Genomic DNA, 21,693 nt, shown 5'->3' with positions numbered 1-21,693 from the left:
AAAAAAAAATCAATAGGAAGCTAGAAGAGTCCTTTAGTAAGCTTATTCTAACAGCTTTCTTATTATCTACATAACCACACAGAGAACACAGACACACAAAAAAGGGGATAATAATGAAAGAAGGGAAGGGAAGGGAAGGGAAGGGAAGGGAAGGGAAGGGAAGGGAAGGGAAGGAAGGGAAGGGAAGGGAAGGGAAGGGAAGGGAAGGGAAGGGAAGGGAAGGGAAGGGAAGGGAAGGGAAGGGAAGGGAAGGGAAGGGAAGGGAAGGGAAGGGAAGGGAAGGGAAGGGAAGGGAAGGGAAGGGAAGGGAAGGGAAGGGAAGGGAAGGGAAGGGAAGGGAAGGGAAGGGAAGGGAAGGGAAGGGAAGGGAAGGGAAGGGAAGGGAAGGGAAGGGAAGGGAAGGGAAGGGAAGGGAAGGGAAGGGAAGGGAAGATTGCATATGATATAATCTTTATATATGTATATTTGGGATGAGAAGAAAGCCTGTGATAACCCTGTATCAACAATAAATTTGATGTTACAAGCAACAGGAAATATCAGAAAGGAATAATTTAACTCTATAAAAAGATATGCATCTCATAGTGTCATTAAAAGTAAGTTTCTAAAAGAAATGGAAGAATCAGTGGAGATTTTTATCCTGAAGGAGGAAAATCTCATGAATATTATCTATGAATATTCTGTCTGCAAATGACCTTACACAAGAGGATGGTGATGGAGAAGTGGAACTGGATAGTTTTCAAAGGCTCCTTCCAAGCCAAACCAATCTATGATTTTGAGGCACTATGATAGTGCACATGAGAATCCTACGGAAATCAAAACTCATGTGACACACTCACAGCATGTTTTGTGTTTCTCACGTTATCCTATAATCATTTGTGAGGCTTTGAGAAGCTTGTACTATAGATCTACAATTTTAGTGTAATCCAAAGGAAGCTCTGTGATACTTTTCATTTTTCAGAATATTAGTTACACATCTTATAGAGCAGAGAGTGGTTTTGCAGGTGACTCCTATTTCCAGTCACACAAATAAATAATATCTGTTTAGAGAACAATATTGCAGTATTGAAGAATACTGCAAATGTATTAACAGCAGTTTCTTATCAAAATGTTTACAGAACAAAATATTAAATATACGCAAGCTACAAAGACATTCACATTAGTGGGATTAGTGAAATTAGTTGCATGGGGGATTAGACGCATCTTGTATTTCTTTTGTACCCTCTAAACATCCTTTAGATTTCAGGGGAAAACCTGGAATGAAATGAAATGATTAAACACATAATCAATAAAATAAGGGAAATACGGGTTATAAACATTTAAATTGAGGTTAAGGATGTTTTATTTTCATGCTTTTCCCCTACATCTATCACAGTAAAATATTACTATAAACCTTTGAACAAGATAATAGATGTAAGAATTTTGAGTTGGTTACTGACCCACTGAGGACTTGAAGAAATTATGATCTGTACAGTTTGCAAATCTTATGTCATGTATATAATGACAAAATCTGCTAAAAACTGTCATCTCATTTCATTCATGTCTTATTTTGTTCTCCTGAGTCACTGTGTTTCTGTTTCCAAGAAATGTATCAGAAACTTGACCAAATAATTAAATACAATCAATTTCCTGGCTTAAATACTATCAAATTCCTGGGCTTAACAGAAAATCAAAAGTATCAAATATTATTCAAGTATTCAGATTTCAGAGAAAATAGTGCTTTAAGGATACATTTTACAAGATGACACATCCTCATAGGTGATGCAGTTTTACAGTTATAGATCAAACCAAAACTGCTGGCTAATTATGCAAAAAATTCAATAGTGATTTTACAGAATTAATGAATCATCAGGAAAATAATATCAAAGCACAGCTGACTGGTTCCTATTCAGCACTTCTGAATCACTGCTCATTGAGCAAAGCAATCACTGGACAATGGGGGTTTTGCCTGAGCAAAATGTGAGTCAGGAGACCTGGACTCCCATTGTCTTCACTGGGAGTTTTGCCTGCATGTGGAGTGAGCTGAGACTCGTGGTGAATGGGACCCATTCACAGAGCAGCTAACTAAAGCACTCAATACATCACCATTTTGAAGTTAACACTAGGTGGTAGACATAACTGGAAGAAATACAGACATTTTTGGAGCCATGTGAAAGACTTGCATAAAGCAGCACTTCAAAAGTATTGTCTCTTATTTCCCCCTATTTTTGCCTAAACTTTTTTGTTTTGAAACGTATTTGGTGTTCACACTGACATTTCCTTTGGTTTAACAAATTAATTAAAATAATTTCCTTTTTTGCACCCAGTCTGTAGGCGGAAGAGACATCCCTGTTTGAAGAAGAGTTGATGTCCTTGCAGCTGCAAATGGAAATCTCTTCCACTATTCAGACAGGCTATCCTTATTTAGTTGGAGAAAGGAGAGATTTCTGCCTAACCAGTTCTCAGCATGAAACTATTTGAGTGCATCTTCACTGATCTATAGAGTGCCAGCTATACAGACTTCTCCATGAGCACAAGTCTGTATGAGTGAGACCTTCAATCCCACTTCCCAGCATAACTGAGAGCTAATATGAACAGAGCACAGGGAAGAGGCAAAAGGGAAAAAGGAGATGGTCAAGTAAAGAAAAAGGACAAAAAGGCCATACAAAAAAAGCCTGTAGGGAAAAGAAAATAATGGGAAAACAAAGAGAAAAGAGTATTATTATCTACACAAACGACGAGCATAAAATAGGGAGTGATTTGGCATAGGTGTTGAGGAACCAAACAGGCTAAGGCCTAAGCTTCCTTCAAAACTTGAATTTACTGAAACAAATGAAAAGAGTAATAATATTCCTTGGATTCAGAGAGAAATCTGGGTGGGATAAGGACTAAGAGAGGCGTTCGTTACAATGGAAATAGAATGTACAGTGAATGTACAGTCATGAGGAGAAGTTGCTCTATCAAAGGAAAGAGGGCAAGCGGGAAGACAACACTCAGATGGAACTGGAATTCAGAAAGGAGAAGAAGGGGTGGACCGGGTGACTGCATGGAAAACAATCTCCATGCATAATTCAAGGACTCCTCCAGGAATAATGCCTCATATTTCACCATGTTGGCCCATGACATCAGAGGTGGATGGTGGTAGTGTGGCAATAGACACTGAGACTTCCCACCAGTATTTCATTAAATTTTGTTGCTGTCAGATTGCTGCAGAGGGGCAGTCTGACAAAATGCAGTCTTACATGGGGATGTGGATAAGACAAAGGGGTGTCACTGACTTCTTCCACATGGAAAAAAATGGCACTCATTGACATTCATTTACACTTGCTTAATATTTATGGAGACCAAACTGTGGATGTAAGTGCTGTGGGGCTGTGAGTGGTGCATTTCAGTAGTGCCAACAGTGATTTAATATACGTGCCACGTTCTGGACACACAAAGCTGCTACACCACATAATGAAGAGCATCTCGATTTGTTCATCTGCATGAACTTTACTAGTGCAGTATGCAGGCTCTTGCTCATCAATAGCAAAAATGCACAATTGATGGTATTGACTTATGTTAAAAAAAAAAAAAATGTTTTGTAGCTTAGAATTTGTTCTATCGACTATTGTTATTTTGCTCTTTGTATCTGATGTAGTTTCTTTGGAAATAAACAGGAAGCACTACTTTCAGTCTCACCAAGTTGTGAGTCTATGAGTGAAGCATACCATATCATGGTTGAAGTACTTTTTTTGCTTATTTCTTTTAGTAATTTCTTATCTGAGTAAAAGGATCACTGTTCATGTTCTTCCTACAGATGCATTGATAATGTATGTCAAAAGAGCTGTACACCAAGTAAATGTATTGATGCATTGTTAATATGAAAAAATTATTAATATAGAAAATTTTTGATATAGAAAAAAAGGAGTTCTAAAATGTGAACTCTACGCATTTTCCTTTTTTGATTTTTGTTATTTTTTTTAATTATAGTTTTCTGAATTTCTTTCATGCAGTGGCAATATTCATGTCCTCTCAGAAGTGAAGAACCTGGTACTGAACAGAATAAACTAAGCTAACTTATCAGTGTGAGTGAGATGACCTCTCTCCTTTGAAATGTCCTTGTTCACCCTGATAACTAACACCTTCATAGGCTTAACTCTTCTATAGATCTGATGGCAGGCATTTGATAACACTTCAAGAACAATTTGTAATAAATACTAAAGGACTGTTCCTATTTGCTTTTAAGTAAGTCATGGAGAACTAATGAGTTCTGTGGGCCTGGGATCCCAATGGAGAATGGAATTTCAGAATGAAAAACACAGCAAGAAAATAAATGCTGACTACCAGACAGCCTGAATGCCCAGATGCCAGGGTTACTGGGAAGTGGAGATATTCTGAGATATACCATGTTATAAGTAACATAGATCATCCGCAAGAACTTAATGACCTTACCTTGTCTCAGCTGATGTGGACTGATTATATAGTGAAATAGAAGGAAAAAGACTTTCTGACATTTGTTTTTCCAAACCTGGTGCTGCTTTTCCGTCAGTGAAAATTTGCATGTTTTCTCAGAGCCTGTTTCTTTCTCACAATAAACAATGCAAAGCCCTCCTGCCAAAAAAATGTCCAAATGCTAAGCAGTTGCTATTATAGTCATTATTATCATAGCAACTTTGAGCTATGTGCTTTTAAATTATAATTATTTTTACAAAAGATTTTTATGTGTCTTGATTGCAGTAATTATGGTTCTATAGTAATAAATGTGTGTTTGAACAGTCATGTTAGTTTATTGCTCCAAATAAACAAGTTGACTCAACTGAACTTCGTGCACGTGAATGGTTTTCTTTGTATTAATCCTATTTGCTATTCTAGCAACACACCAGGATGTATTAAAGAGATGATAAACCATTGTTTTATAATAGAAATAACTATGAACAAAGATGTCAAATAAAAAGCAATATTTCATATGAAATGTGTTTCATGCAGATACTATTAAATTTTAATTTAGAAAGAAGTAAAGCTCTTTAGATTTGTTTTTCACCTATCTGCCCTCATTTTATTTAATAATTGTATCTTGTCAAAAGAATAAAGAAAGGTGAAAAGGAAAAGAAGTTCAAGACTATGTCTGTTGTACAGGCTGTTGTTCAGGCTTTACACAGGCCTGTACCCTGTGTAAAGAGCATCCCATATAATGAGCAGCACAGAATGCAAGAAATGGGCTTCTTTAACATAGAGCACAAGAGTGAATAAAGACAGAAAACTGCTTAGATAGTGAGACACCTACCAACAGCACTGAGTTCCCAGTATAGTACAAATGTGACATCATTGCTCTGTTGCTACCATGACCCATTGGCAGTGCATGCTTTCAGCAGACCTTCCCTTCAGCACATGCAGTAGCTCAGTCAATTCACATGTTAGGAAAATACATCTCTTCAGAGAAAAGATTTTAGAAAGATAAATCAGAAAGAGGTAGCAGAGAGAGAAAGAGGGATGTGAGTCTCTGTCTCCAGTGCTGTGCCCTTTCCTAACTAGCCACAGTGAACATGAACTTTTGAGCTGAACCTGTCTGTGTGGTTTTTGCAAGCTATGGGAAAGCCAACAAAGCAACCCTATAGAGAACCTTGGATCTGAATCTCTACCAGCTGCTAATATGATCCCGTTAGATTTCTCACAATGACACTGTCCCAATCTCTTATCCCTTTCTACAGCCCTACCTACATTTTGGTGAGAATTATTCTGTTGTATATTCAGGAAAAAAGTTCATGAGCCATATTCTCCACTGGCTAAACTTGTCTTCCCTTCACCCTTCTCCTGACACTGAAAAGAGGCAGTGCTGTCAATCCCAACGCGCATTGTGTGTTCAGGCCCAGGCAGCCAGCTATGCTGAGTGGAGATACTGCAGGTTTGTCTTTCTCTGCTGGGAACTGTCACTGAGCAGAAAGGAATGCTGTGTTACTATTGCACAGCTTCTAACTGAAAAACATCAGAGCTCTAAAACATAAAACAACCATTATTTTCATGGCACAAGACCTCAAAATGTTGGAATTAAAATAGCCAACAGGATTTCTTAGCCAACATGAGTTAGCAAAGCTAGGACTGTAATTGGACTTTGCTTTTAAAGTGTTCTTTTGTCAGAAGAGTGGCGTTTTACAATAATCGTTTAATCTCCAACATCAACAGAACATTTCACAACATCTTAATTATTGATAATTGGTTTTGACCAAATATTTGTAGTCTAGTAATCAGATGCTACAATTGTGATGATAAACTCAAGTTCAGAGTAACCAGTAGATGGAATTATCTTCTAATAGTGAATAACAGCAGCATGCTGTGATTCATGTCCTTGAATAGTCTTAGAAAATGTGATCTGTGTTCCTTTATGATAAAAACAAAACCATATCATACAGTCCAAGCATTAACAGGTATTAAGGCTACAAAAAGGAAATAGTAATAATTCAAGTTAACGTTTTCACAGTGCACAGATTCATGTTTTCTAACCGAACGTAACCTATGTCTTCTTTGATGCATGTAGGGTGCACACAGAATCACAGAATCACAGACTTGTAGGGGTTGGAAGGGACCTCCAGAGATCATCGAGTCCAAGTATACACAAGTACACACATTACAGAACACTATTCAGTGAAAGTGTTAACTCTCACTGCACTGTACCTTAAACAAAATAAGGTATATTTTTCACATTTTGCTGGCAAAACCTGAGGTATTTGTAAAATTCCATTGTGCTAAGCAGATCTGAAAGCAACCAAAACCAAAAATTAATTTCTCACAATTATTTCAGCATGGTAAAAAGGAAAACCCAAGAGCCAATCTAGTATCAAAAAAAAAAGCATGCCATGGTCCACGGGAAGTATTCAGGAGCATAAAGCTTTTTCTTAGCTCTGCCAACTAATCGTTAGTTTATATGGCTTAAATTTCACCTTTCAGAGCATCAGTTTCTTCATTGTCACAACAGGATCTAATGGTACTAAGCTGAGTTTGAGCTTGCAAGGCAATCACATATATTCTCATTTTGTCCAACTTAATTGAAGACTGGTTATGTACCAACATATAATTTAAATTACATAAATAAACATACTTTTTTCACAAGTATTTCATTCCTATTTTAACACTATGGCAAAGACTGCATAAAATTTCAACAATATTTAACTAAGCTTCTACCTAAAACAATGAATCTTTAAAGGCACTGACAGCATTAATTGATAGTGCTGATTTGTTAATGTGAAGACTGGATTGCTTGGATTGTTGAGATGCCTTTTTCAACTGGGATCCATGCATGCTCAAGCTAGGTTTTACTGCCATCTGAGAAATGGAGTGGAATGAAATGGAATTCGTTGCTTCACTTCCACATCTTGCATTTTCTACTTTTAATTTCCCTAAGGTTCTTTTTGATAGCTCTATTCAGATGAAAATAACAATACTTTCTGTTTGAACTGCAGCTTCCACTCTGATATCTTTACTTAGTTTACAAAGACATTTTGCCAATGTGCAACGTATATATACTGGCAGATTTTGCTCACAACAACAAAACAGAGCTTGAGTTTACCATGTGGACCCGCACAGCCTGTAAGGAAACAGTTCAAATTAATTTGTCCTCACTTTATCTGTGCATCTCTTGCTTTCCCAAGAAAGGACTGAAACCAAAGCCCAAAGCACAGAAGAGGGTGCTGAGCTAAAATAACCGTATAGAAAGGCTTACAGGGCCTTACATTGTTCCTAATGTACATTGTTCCTAAGGCACATAGAAATGATTTTACCAGTGTGACATTGATAGTAACACATGGAATGCTGCTGTTACTCTATGAACATACTGATGCTTTTCCACATTCTGAGCATTGTCTGGTTCAATCTAAAGTCCATAACCTTCTTAGGAGCTTTATATTTTAGGTTGTTGTCCCTAGAAACTTATAATGGTAAAATTACAGATTAGAGCCCTTAACCAGTAACACTTTAAATCTCATCCTAGTCCTGGTATTAAAGATTGTACACTAAATCCGCTAAATTTGCTGTATATTTAAAAGGTAAATGCATTAGGTGCGTTATAATTATGTTGCCAGGAGACACTGCATTACTAACTCTGACTCACTCATTGTTATTGAGGAATACCTAAAATACATGTTTATTATTATAGTACTATAATATTATAAATAAAGTACTATATTGGATAGTAATCTTTATATATTCTTTACAAGTTTCCTAATTTCACTATCAGAGATAAATAGATTTATAAAAGGAATGAATGCAATGGATGCTAAGAAAGGAAAGAGAGAGGAAAAAAAAAGAAAGAAAATTTTGGACACACTCCCAAAAATCTCTTAGTGTTCTATTTTTCTAAGCAGTCTTTAACAGTATCCATTGCTCATAAGAGCAAATGAAAATATCGCTGCTGAAGTTAAACTAAACTGTAAGGCTGCTTGATGTCTGTTTACATCTTGTCACATTCAATAGCTAGTTCTCACAAGATTCTCTTTTCTTACAAATTGAGCTATTAATGAAAGTGCTAAAAGATGGTGCACTTTGGGATCACCTCATTTGGGTCCTGATGTCACTCCAGCTTAAGACAACTGGAATATTACCACCTATTTGAATACAGGGCAGAACGAAGTCCTTATCTGGGTGGTGTCACAAAAATCTCGCCATGCTCCACAAGGAAACATCAAACAAACTGATCAGTAGAGGCCAAGGGTCAGGTAAGGGGTCAGTCCCAACTCCAGGCAAGGGGGTGAAAATATTTAAAAACTGCACTGGAAAAATAATGATGAGATGGACATCTAAGCTGCCAGGTATTAAAAAATGCAGCATGTGGTTTCTATCCTTGCAACACAAGCTGTTAACATTTTTTCTTGCTTTTTAAAATAAATGAATACAAAATAAGGTCATTCAGATGCTTATTTTCTCTCTTGTGAAATGTAAGATCAAGATTCCAATCCAAACACAAACCTTCATTAAGCATGACTGTGGATGCATTATACTGTAAAATTGTTTTTTTGTTTATGTTGTACATTGTTGTGTGAAGCACCTTTCAAATCAGAAAACATCTTTTCAAAGCTGTCTGACTGAGTGGAAGTTACACTGTTCTGAGTTTTATTTCTTACCTATTTTGTGTTTTTTGTGTGAGTGTTCTGTATACTTAAAGAAATTATTAAAGTCACATCATCTGTAAATGAATCTCATAAATGTAATCTTTATTATATATTTATATAAATGTCAATTTATGGATTTTGTTAATCTTATGGGAAAATACACTTAAAAACTCATGACTTGAAGTCATGAGAATGACAGATACACTCAATTATGATTATTGAAGAATTTAAACTGACTTGACCAACATTCATAATGTTAATACTCCTTCAAGAATTGAGAAATCTGTGGGAATTCCCCTGGCTCTACTCTGCAAATGTCTTTTCAGTAGTGCAAACTTTTAAATACTAAAAAAAAAAAAAAAAAATGAAGGCCAGTTATTTCCCAAAAGTGGATGTATTATGCTTTTCACTTCACCATTCATCCCATGCTATTGAAACAGGTTGAATGGGGCTTTGCATCCAGTGGATTTAAATTGCCAAATGAGAGACGAGTCTCATCACGTCCTTTGATTATCTACAGGAAATGTGTAAAGAATTACAACTGATTGCATTTTTCTCTACTCTTGACAGTGCTCCAGTTGCTTCTGAAAGATATGTCTGGTTCCAGTTCTAGAAGGGTATTCATGAATAGGCATTGTTAAGGGTTAGAAAATACCTGATAGCATCACACCTTGCTTCTTTTTGGCACAAGCTGTCATGCTAATGTATCATATCATTTATTTTAATGAGCACAGGGATGGTGTTATATAATTATGTGGAGGCTTTGCAGCTTTCAGCCTGCAGTGCTGAGTGGAGAAGCGCTCAGCTCCAGTGCATGTGCAATCCTCGGTCCTTCCTGGGTTCTGATTTTGCATTTCTAATGAAGCTGAACTGACAAAGCGTGAAAGTGGTCTAAAAGAAAAAACAAAGAAAGTGACCCTGTTCTCACTGCGCTGAGGCTCATCAATATTCCAGCAGCTCGGCTTTCCCCTCTCCCTGATGTCTTTAATTTTTTTCAGAGCTGGGCTGACAGTCTCCTCCCCTTTCCTTAAGTTGCAGTGATAGCAAGTTGCCGCGTTCCCCAGCACACGCGGATTGTCAGTTTGCTGCCTCCCGCTCGCTGAACTGTGCAGCTCTGCTGCATTTGCTGGGAAATCCCAACCTGGTCTGCCAACAGCGCACGGAATCACACAGGTCTGGAAAGGTGAGCAGACTCTTCAGCTGCGCGGGAGCCCTCATTTCTCAGTCCTATCCTTTGTATGTTCCTTAGTATAATGATCCTTCTGCCTATACCCACGTTCTCTCTTGACCTTAGCACTGAGTTGGTACAGAGCACATTAGCTCTGTTAGAGCTCCATAGATTAGCTGCATGAAGCATCTAGGGAAGAAAAGGCATGCAGAATGAATCTGTTTCTTGCAAAAGAGTGAAAATTAATTGCTCTGAAAAAAACCATCTTGCACCTAGTGCTCATATTCAAGCTGGAATAATGTAAATATCTGGTGCAAATGTTCCCACACTCCAAACAAGTAAAGCATGTGTCCTTCTGTTAAAATTCACAGAGAATACTGCGCTCATGTGCCACTTTCAAAACATATGGTAATTCAAAAAACAGTGATCAAATCTCAATAAAATTAATTTGCTACATAATACTATGATATTTCCTCTAAGACAAATTGTTTCAAAACTTTTGTATTTATATTCTAACTGCTTCCCAAAGAAGAAAAAAATATATATTTAGGCACTCAATTTACTAACATGTTGCAGTTAAGCTGTGTATATGCAGAGACAGGTTTCACTGACTGTACATAGATACAAATTTCTGATTTCCTCATAAAAACATTCTGGTATATTAATACCTCAGAAAACCAGATTCTCAGTCTTGAAAACCACCTTTGTGCAGACAACATTATAAAATAAATCAATGCCAAGTAGATGTCAATATTTTATTCTTAAACTGAAAATAATATTTTAATTATAAAATATTTTATGGTTGATTCAGTGGCATGATTTCTTGAAATCAGACTGTATGCCTGTAGTTGCTGGACATTACATGCAAAGAGAACTTGTATTATGGTCAGAAACCACAAGCTAAGTAGGATATAACTTCTGTTGCTTTACGGATGTACTCCAAATAATTTATACACTTCAAAGATGAATATTATCAACACAGAACTGTCAAGGGCACACCTTCTAAATAGCGGCTGAGGGATGAATAAATGATTCCTGCTGTGTTTTGCCATGTGAAAAGGAGGAATTCAGACAATGCAGGCAGCCAGTTAAAAACATCTGAAGTGCAGAACACTTTAAATGTTCCAATTCAAGAAAAATATTTCTCTCCAGTGTTTATAGTGAAGATGAGCTGGCTTTTTTTTTTTTTTTTTTTCTTTTTTTTTCAGATTGCAAGGATTTCCTAATCAGATGGGAAGCACACTTGACATAGAGTTTTAGACCCTATAGCATCTTACACTTCCAAGAATAGTAACCAGTTCATGTTACTCTATCTCTAGGAATCACAAAAAGTTACCCCTGGTTTTTACAGAATGACAGCAAGCTCATTGTAACTTTTTAATACACATAACGCTTGTCTGAAGAGTACATAAAATCCTTCCAAGAGTTCTTCTCACAGTCAACAATTTAGATTTTACAACAAATACAAGTTTTATTGAAATGGGAAGAACATCTGCTTCCATGTAAATATGTAGTTATTCATTCCTCTGAAATCTTATTTCAGTTTTTGCTATTTCTTGTCTTACAGGCTCCTCCAGCACCACTTATAGAAAGGGGTCTCCCATTTTTCTGAAAGGATTTTGATAAAAGTTTATTATAAGAGAATACTTTCTGCAAGATAAATGACTAAAGGTAACGGAGAAGATCCCAAAAATGGAAGTAGGATGGAGCGCTTTCATCAAGGAGTCCGGAAACGTACACTTTTGGCAAAAAAAAAGGTGCAGAGCATAACAAAGGATGATGTTAAAAGTTACTTATTGAGGAATGCCTTTGTGCTCTTCACCGTTGTTGCTGTGATTCTTGGTGAGTCATTTGTTCAATAGGAATATTCTGTTCTCCACTGCATTTGACAATGACAATTTGCTTAGGCATTTTGCATTACAAACAAGATCCCAAATTCTTCTGCACTGATAAGGATGGTCTTGCTTGGAGAGTTTGGGCTCTTGCAGCTGCATGTTGAAGCTGTGGGAAGAGCCATTTAAATTATTCTAGTATTACTAAGAAAAAAATTGGAGGAAGAGATCAGATGTTTTACAGGTTCTGCTCCTAAAGAATTAGGCTCAATAACTGTAACAGAATGTTTTCAGTAAAATCTTCTACCCAAAGCAAGTTCAGCAAAATGCTCAGGACGTAACTTTTCTTTACCCAGTCTCATAATGAATTGCACTTTGCAAAGACTAACAGAACTTATTTATGAATGAAATGGGAATGAAACTTTAACTTACTCCTAAGCATACTTCTATATCAGAGCATCAGTCTTTTTAGTTTCCCCATGACAAATGCAAACAAATCAGAAGTAAGAGCAAGCTTATGCTTTCTCTGTTGCCCATAATCTTACACATGCATCTTTCAGGTGCAATTGTGGCAACAATAGAAATGTTACCTGTTCAAAGAACTGCAAGATAACACCTGATTAAATGCCTTTTTAGAGGGTATGGAGACAAACATCAAACAGCACACAGCAACAAAACGTTAATTTAAAATATAGCTACACATTTTATATTTACATTAGAGACAGAATCATCTGACAAAATATGCAATTCTTAAAGAAAAATAAATACTTTATATAACCATATAATTACTTTTGATCATTTTCCTTTACGTGCAGATTGATTTTCTAAATGACATCATATGCTCCTTTAAGTACTCATACTGTGAGCGAGGACATTAAGGTTTTACCACCCTTTCTTTCTGTTTTCATTTTTAATTAGCTTGCAATATAAAACTGTGAAACTGCTCATCAAAACTCAAATGTTTTACTTAAAGGTATACATCCTAATCCTACATAGACCTTAATGTCCTTGATGATGCTTGCTCTATTTTTACATCTTTCTTAGAGTTGAAATTTTAGGGCTCTGCTATTATTGTTGTTTGATACCAGTACTGTAAGGGTATTTTAAACCTCATCAGAGATGTTTAGATGAGAATATAGATAGAGACCAAACTATACTCAGGTAAAAGATCTTTAATGCTTTCTGTAATCTGTACATGTAGAGGGCATCAATTTCTAGGGCCGCCAGTCCATAAATTTTCATGAAGCATTTAATTTAAGCTGATTTTGCCTAGGGAGTAAGATGAAAAAGCCACTTAGAAGAACTTTTCTGAATTCTTTGCTGAGCAGGATCCACGCAGGTACAGGTCAAGTGGATAAGGATTATCTGCCCTAGCCCACTTCCTGGACTGTAGCTTGATACATATTTGAGTATATCTGGTGAGTTAGCGTCTGTAGAAACAAGCACTTCGTTATGAAGCAGATGGCTGCAACATGCGGCACTTTGAGTACTGATACTTCACTGACAGAGCAGAGATTTTGTGGCATTCACTTGAGAAGGAGAAATACAATCAATTACCTTAACTTCTGCACATAGTCCAATTCTGAACTGATTTCCAAAGCAGCCAAAAACAAACACTCTTTAAAAATCTAAATATGAATGTTCCAGAAGTTCTAATTCTTACTGAGGATTACTCACGCGCTATTCTCAATTTTTTTAAATCTCAAGAAAGTTTCCTCTGACTTCTCATTTTGCATAGATAGTCTGTCTAGTACATCATTCTCATTATCGCCACTACTGCCATTTTTAGAGAAATTCAAGCTATTTATAAGACCTTTGAGAGACTGAGAAAAACATGGTCAGCAAAGTGACTTACAATTATATTTTTCAGATTCTGCTGGCTCAGCCAGAAATATTAAAGTAAGTTTTTTAGCAGTGGGTTTAGACCAAAGCCAGTAGATGTGAATTTAGGAAGCTGACCATTGATGAATTCAGTGTTGTGATGACCTGGAGCAGTTTAAGGTAGGATAGATGTCAGGGTGGCTCATGGAAAATCTGCAGGAAGTCTTGCAAGCTTTGAAGTTTTAGCCAAATTACTGGCAGAATCTCAGGGGCTGCCCTCTCTCCCACGCTATTTCACTTCATCATCCTGTCCCCAAAATGCCTTCCTTTCAGGAGTTCTTCCTCCAGAGGACACTTGATTCTCTGCTACCAACCCAATGCTCCCATTTTCCAGAACTGCATACAAGTCCAGATTTTGATCTGGCAGAACTTCTGAGTACCCAAAAATATCTTGTAGGTTCTGAACTTGTATTAGAGGAAAGATCCAAGCTCACAGAGATCCTGGGAAGCTGTTCACAGAACAAATACTATTATAATCAAGGGGCTCAGTGAAGAAGGAACTTGTGGAGAAAGTACAATAAAAAGCACTTTCTGAATAGAGATGAAACCACTATGGCACCATTCAAGAGGGATGGAGATGGAGATAATTCTGGGAACCAATTTGTGTTCTGGCTATCCACCCACCAAAGGGAGCACAGGGCTGGCTGCATTGTGACATGCAGTCCTCTGTAATTACAGGAAATCTCACAAAATATGTGAATTGCTGATAGGCTAATACAACAAGTGTGTGCCTTCCATAGGATCCCAAAACTATCTAATGTCCTTTTAAACAAACAAACAAACAGTTTTAATAATAATAATAATAATAATAATTTTAAAATGATTCACAAAAGGATGCAAGTGATACATGGTTAGAAATGGATTTTTAAAAAATGAAAAATAAAAATAAGACAATCTTGTACTTTGAAGCAATATGCTTTCTGCTACAGGTAGATCTCCTGTATCCACTGAAGAGAGGGTTATTTGACCCTGTTGCATGCTGACCATGTGCACGGTGACAGGGCTGACAACAGCCTTGGTAAAATTTGCATGAGAACAAAGCAGACATCTATCACTGTAGGAGAAACTGCTGTGGGAGATGAGTCCTAGATGAGATAATATGGTAAATGTAAAGAGAAAAATGGGAAAAGGATAAAACATATAGAAGTGAATCAAGACAGCTTAGGGTCAGCTGGAAAGAAATTAATGCTGTCTTTTATGAAGTCATAGGCTTTGTCCCAGCATTTTCCTAAAGAACCTGCGCTACACAAAGGATCTTTCTCACCATGTGAACCCTCCTAGCAATGTATTTAAAACATACATATAGCAATATGTTTCTAAGCAAAGCCTTAATTCTATTTGAAGTTTGAAAATATTTATACATTTGGGTGGGGGGGTGGGGGGGTGGGGGTGGGGAACAAACAAACAAAAAAAACAATAACAACAAAGAAGAACCAAACACCAGGTTGTTCTTTGTACAGAGCAACACTTAAAAATACAAAGATTATTCTTTTCCAAAAGAAGCATGGAAATACAAGGATCTGTCATTTTGCTGTTTAGCAGCCAGTAACAAATGGCAGACAGTGAAATATGAACAGCACACAGGTTAAGAAGTTACTTGTAAAATAAAATTATGTACATTTATTAACAGAATCTTAATTTCTTATCGTGCTCTTTGGTGTTAATGGAACAACCCAGCACTACAGTGCAGACATTAGCAAAGGTGCAAAATATGCCCAATGTTACCTTAATACCTTACATGCTTTTATTAGGTCAATGAATGGACTTGCAAAGTGGTGCTGAAATGTAATGTTTCTGGGAGATCAAAGATCAATCCAGAGATACATCTATTCACTGTTTTCTTCATACAGCTGTGAAAATGCTAACTTTTTCCAAACTCGCTCTAGAAATTCAATTTAAATTGTTTTATTTAATACTACCTTGTACAAAATGGATTTCAAGGCTCTCTAGGGTGGAGCTCAGGCCATTAACAGAGATATTTAGTGTGTTTATGTGATTTCTAAGAGATTTACTGATAAATTTATTGCAGTACTCATAGAACATGGCAATCATGCCATCAAAGGATAATGTAGAAAAGGAACAGTGGCTGTATTAAAGACCATCAAGAAACAATTTGTAGTTCTGTGAGCACTAGAGAGATCTAAACTGATATTTCAGTGGCAAAAGAACTATTGTCAGGTGCAGTTCTTTCCAATCTCTTTATGTGTGCTGTAATTACTGTGGTGACTGCAAAGCAACACAAAGTCATAAGCAAAGTGCCAGAGACTTGTATGCTGGATAAATGTTCAACATTGTTAGATTCTTACTAGCACCCTAGCTACTGAAATGCTTTAATGACCAGCCATCTGCACTGGAACGCCTCTTGGATGTCCAAAATGAAAGTGTAGTCCAAGATGTCATATTCAGTCATTTATTAATCCCTGAAGCTTTGTTGTTGTTGTTGTTGAATATTCTTGAAATAATCAGGTATCTAGAAGTTTGTGAGATTTATGATATGAAAATATTTGAAAAAGTACACAAAACAACCTAATATGAATGAGATAAATAAAGAAATTCAATCTTCTAAATTTTAATAAGGCTGCTAAAAAATAGAAGATACAAATGCAAATATTCTCAAAGTTTGTACTATAACATTGACATTTAGATCAAGGTAAGTGGAAGCTGGGAAATATTAACTTATTGATTATTTCACTCCTTCTTTACAAGGTTAGGTGCATAAAAGAGTCCACACAGTTACATTAGCTGTGTGTATATCCTGTTCATTTTCCCAATTCTTTCTTTTCCTGTTCATTACATTCACATTTTGTACTTCATTAAACTTCAGATTAGAACTCACCCATTATCCTTTGCATTTTCTATATTTTGTCACATATTTTTTGCCCAGACAGTTTGACTTTGACCTTTGGAGCAATAAGACAAAGCAAGTGATAAATAACAGAAAAGGAGCTTAGAGATTTCTTCTTTTTATGCTAATTTCTCCGAATGAGCTTCTCACAGTATATATTCGATATCGATATTGTGTATTAGGAAGCAGCTAGGCTACTGATTATGGAAGACACTGTGAAACATGGAGCAGGAGAAAATGGAAATAATTCCAGATACATTTTTGTAGGTGCTTGATTACTTTTTTCATTACATCAACACTGTAGAGTTGGAACTGTACTGACAACATGTGTACTTTTGACTAACACTATGAAATCCCTGAGTATTTAACTTTTAGAAGCCATGCAAAAGTTCGGTAATAGATCAGTTGAAGTGTAGATCAGTGAAAAGGATAGCAATTAAAAGCAGGAAGGGAGGCAAAGTCAGAAGGATAACATAAGAATCAGAAAAGTGTTATTCTTATCATCTCTAGATGTACATCCATGTTTCTTCTCTTAGCAGTTGTTATATTCAACTTTTGAATATCGTTCAATTCCATAAACTGAAGAAACACATTTCCTTCCTTTAAATTTGACATGGCTGCCTACTTCCTATTAGTACTGCTGTAAAATCATAAATGGATATTAGGTTAGCTGTTGCACACTGCATACTTGGTTTTTTACCATTTCAGTAACCTGGCCCAACTGAAAATTCATTTCTTCCACAAAGGTCTATAAAAGGTGTGACTTATTCGATAAACAGTATTTACACTACAGACAAAAACTTCTCCTTCAAATTGCCCCTACTAAATACTCAGTTTTTACCACATACAAGAACCAAGTTTAAAAAAAAAAGGACAGACGCTATCATAGCGTGATGTAGTGAAACTAACAATGAAGAAATTCCTAGGAGTGCTAACTAAATGCTACTGATGAATTAAATTGCTGCACAATTTTTGATGCCTTTTGAAATCTTTTTCACTTAGAAATATATACATGAACAAACACTTACAACCAAGTCCTCTAAAGTTTAAGTAAAGGGAGCTAGCTGTACATGGAATTCAAATCTGAGAGCTGAGTATCTTTTTGGAACACAGTGGAGAGCTAGGAGATTCAAAATGTTACCCCACAAGTCTGCAAAGCAGATATGTAACTGTTTAAATCTTGACAGGAGGCAAAATAAAGCAGGATTACATTCCTATTCCCACTCCTTTCTGTTAGTCAGGATCATGCGTATATTTCAGACCAGTCAAGATCCAGAAGCATATGAATCATCACCTTGGCCATGGTGTCAATGACTCTGGAGGAATTGACTTGCACTTTTCCTTTCAAAATCTGAGTTTTAGGATGGATTCCATAATTTCTTTCAAAGTTGTGTCACTGGGCAGAAGGAAGTGCAAGATTGAAAGTTGTGTGCCAAGAGAACAAAAGGAAGCATAGTCTTTTATCCTAATGGCTAAAACACTGATCTACACCACGGAGTCCCAGATAGTGAGGAAATGGGAAAAGAACAGTAACATAAGGCATTCCAAATCCAGCTGACTCTCTGTATATATGTGTTGGTTCTTAGATTATGGCAATTCTGAAAAAAAAACACAGGCAGAACTGTGAAAAGCTAGGAAACTTAATAAGTAAGTATGTAAGCAAATAAATAAGTAAATACATGCATACATACATACGTACATACATACATAATAAGGAGAAGTGACCAGTAACTTTACAGAGTCCCACAATTAAGCTTTTTTATCTAGAGGGACTTTGAAGGTCAAAATTTGGACAGATTGTGATTAAGTGCTGTTCCAGGTGCCAGTTTTCCTTTGCTGTTTTTCTGACCTTCCATTTTGAATACTTAGAAGTTAGAGGAGAGGTATCGGAATTTATGTGGAAGTTACATTCAAATCAATCCCCTTTGGTACAACACTTTCAGAATCAGAGACCACTCACTGTATCCTTCAAATTACAATTCATAAGAAGTCAGCCAATTAAGAGGCCCAAATTTGTCCTCATCAGAATCAAATTAAATGAGGAACTTTTTGAAATTCATACACTGGAAGAGACTGTTGACCAGTGAATAGAATGGATGGAAGATTCTAGATATAGGTAGTTTCATCAAAGTTATAATAAGATTTTTAGGAGGCTCAGCTGAACAAATCCAAGTGTCTGAAAGCATCCTAACCATCTTTTGAAAAGATGATAACATGATCCCACAAATTTCATTCATGAACTTAAATTCGTTGTTGATAGAATACAATTTCTTTCAATCCTTAAACCTGATACAGCAGCAGTCTTCTATTCCACATCTGGAAATCCTTTCTTTCAATTCTGTCCAGGCTATTTACATGTACCAGTGGAATACGGGATAAGAAATCTTTTAAATCTTCTAACAAAGTCTGCCATGTGAGTTATGTTCCATGACCCAAACAGGTCTGGCACAGGCATATCTTGATTCAACAAAAACTTAATCCTTGGTGGCAAATACCTTAATTACAGGTTTAGACTATCAGTGCTGAGTTGAATTAACAGGTGGTTTTGTAGGAATGAGAAGTTGGGCTAGCTCCATAGAGATACAAATGCATAATTCATGCGTCCCACAAATGATCATATAAAGCTGCACATCAAGGAAGTCAAGACTGCAAAGGAATGTTTTGTAATGTATGTCTAAGGTGGAATTAAAATGCACAAAGAAAAAGCAACCATCAAGGTCTAACCTCAGGCTCTCCATTAAACTACGCCAGACATTCTTCAGAGTAGAGCCCTGTTTTTTGATTTCGTTTACATAAAGTTCTTGGCATGGAGGGATCTCAGTCTCACTGACTGCAATTCCTGAGTGTTACTGCACTGTAAAAAAAGACAAAAGATTACTGATGGGCAGATGAATCTGTTAAGAGAAGAGCAACATTTGGTGATGTTTAGGGCTATGTCAACTTTCAAATGATGAAAAACAGGCAAGAAAGAAATGTAAAGTAAAGAAAAGAACTATGTAAACTTTACAAGACACCAGTTCTCTTATCTATTGGGAATTACTCTGTATGGGAGTGAAAACATGAACATTTGTCAAGAAGGTTGGAGCAGCAAAGTAAAACCAGGCATGAAAAAGTTATTACAGCAACACTGTACAGCACTGAATAATACCTTAATTCTAAACAATACTTCACAAAATACAATCTATCTGACCAACACATATGGGGTATGTGTTGTATTTTGTGTAGCACAGAAAACTCTTCTTTTCAAAATCTCTAGAAAAGCTTTGCAACTACTTGTCCCATTTTTAACAGCTGAAAAGAAATCAAAGATAAAAAGTAAACATAGAAACAGTCCAAGAAAGACAAGGCAAATAGTTATGAAAAAATTTGAAAACTGAGAAACCTAAGTTGAGCAAAAACACTTTTGAATGTGTTATCATAGAAAAAAATCATCCCCTGACTAAGGAAGAAAGGTGAATGAAGGCACTACTTGAGTAAATCCGGAATCAAAAAAGAGCGGAGGACAAACTTCAATTTCAACCTTTTATTTTTTAAATATTTAAGACAGCACTCAATGCTGTTATTTCTTTGGATTTTGTGTACAAAGTGTTCTAGTATATGCTGCATTTCACAAAGCAGTGATTTTACTCATTGCTTAATTAGAATCATAGGATTATACAATGGCTTAGGTTGGAAGAGACCTCAAGGATCATCAGGTTCCAATTCCCTATTGCAGGTAGATCTCCCAGCTGCTATATCAAGCTCAGTCTGCCCAGGGCCCATCCAACCTGGCCTTAAACACCTCCAGGGACAGGGCACCTTCTCTGGGCAAACTGTTCCAGCACCTCACCACTCTCTATGTAAGAATTGTCCCATTGACATCCAACTTAAATCTCCCTTTCTTCAGTTTATAACCCTTCCCCTTGTTCTATCACTATCTACCCATGTAAAAAGTTGATTTCCCTCATGTTTCTAAAAACTCTTTAAATGTTGGAAGGCCACAATGAAGTCTTCCTGTATCCTTCTCTTTTACAGTCTGATCAAGCCCAGTTCCTTCAGCCTATCAGTTCTTACAGCTTCAGACTCCTCATTTCCACTCTAGTCTTTCTGTCCACAGTATTCAAGGAGAAGCTGCTGTGCTTGCAGCTGTGCAAAGGCCCAACAAAGACTATCAAATCCAGGCCCCTCTGCAATAACAAGAAGATTTGAGTCTCTTAATTTTGAGCTGCAAATTGGGTACACTATGTATTTTAATAAATGTCTATAAAATAAATCACAAATTACAAAATGCCTCTGGATATTTGCAAATTGTAACTAAAGATTAATGCAAGTAGTTCAGAGTGATTTTTGGAAGGTGACAGCTCTCACTGGATGAAGTAATTCTTCAGGGCCAGGTTCAGAAAAAGACAGCAGCACAGCCTTTATGCTGAGCATAGCAGCCAGCACCATGGCACTCCTGCAGAGCCTGAGCAGCAGTAACATAATGACTTCTCCCATGGTACAATCTGACATCAGTCCAGAGAAAATCAAATGTGTGCTGGAAAACCTCTCTTTAAAGTCTTAAAATTCTATTCAGATAGAATTTGCAGATTTTTTGTCTGTTTTCTGATCCTCCATTGCAGGAGTTTCAGCTGCATTGCTTGATGTCTGGCAGCCTCAGAGAGCCCCTGGGTTGTGTGTTTGTGAGCAGTGGGCTCAGTAGCACATAGGCAAAGATTTCACATGTTTGAAATGCCAAGCCTGCCACAATCACTGTGTACCAGAGATATCCACTCATGCACAATAAGCACAGTGCATCCTGACTGAAATAGATTTATTTTATATGTGGACAAGCCAGGTAATCCATTCTTGTTGCTAGAACTGTCCCATAGCACAGTATCATAGGCTCCTCTGTCCCAGTCATGTCTAGGATATTCAGCTCTTTTAAACAAG

The 21,693-nt window shown here is 36.7% G+C and overlaps 1 protein-coding gene across 4 annotated transcripts in view; it reads left to right on the top strand.

Moving 5' to 3' along the window:
- Positions 1–11,885: 11,885 nt before the first annotated feature.
- The window catches only part of SLC1A3 (solute carrier family 1 member 3), a gene marked incomplete at both ends in the record, with an annotated part of 55,023 nt that continues 45,215 nt past the window's right edge, over positions 11,886–21,693 (top strand). For all 4 annotated transcript variants that reach the window (XM_079548823.1, XM_079548824.1, XM_079548822.1 and 1 more), the window contains one exon: positions 11,886–12,066. In XM_079548823.1, coding sequence (XP_079404949.1) covers positions 11,886–12,066 — 181 coding nt within the window. The remainder of the gene's footprint in view (positions 12,067–21,693) is intronic.

This window comes from Tetrao urogallus (genome assembly GCF_951394365.1).
Source record: "Tetrao urogallus genome assembly, chromosome: Z".
In the NCBI taxonomy this organism is placed as follows: Eukaryota; Metazoa; Chordata; class Aves; order Galliformes; family Phasianidae; genus Tetrao; species Tetrao urogallus.
The sequence above is the reverse complement of the archived record's forward strand: the minus strand, read 5'-3'. Positions and strand labels throughout refer to the sequence as shown.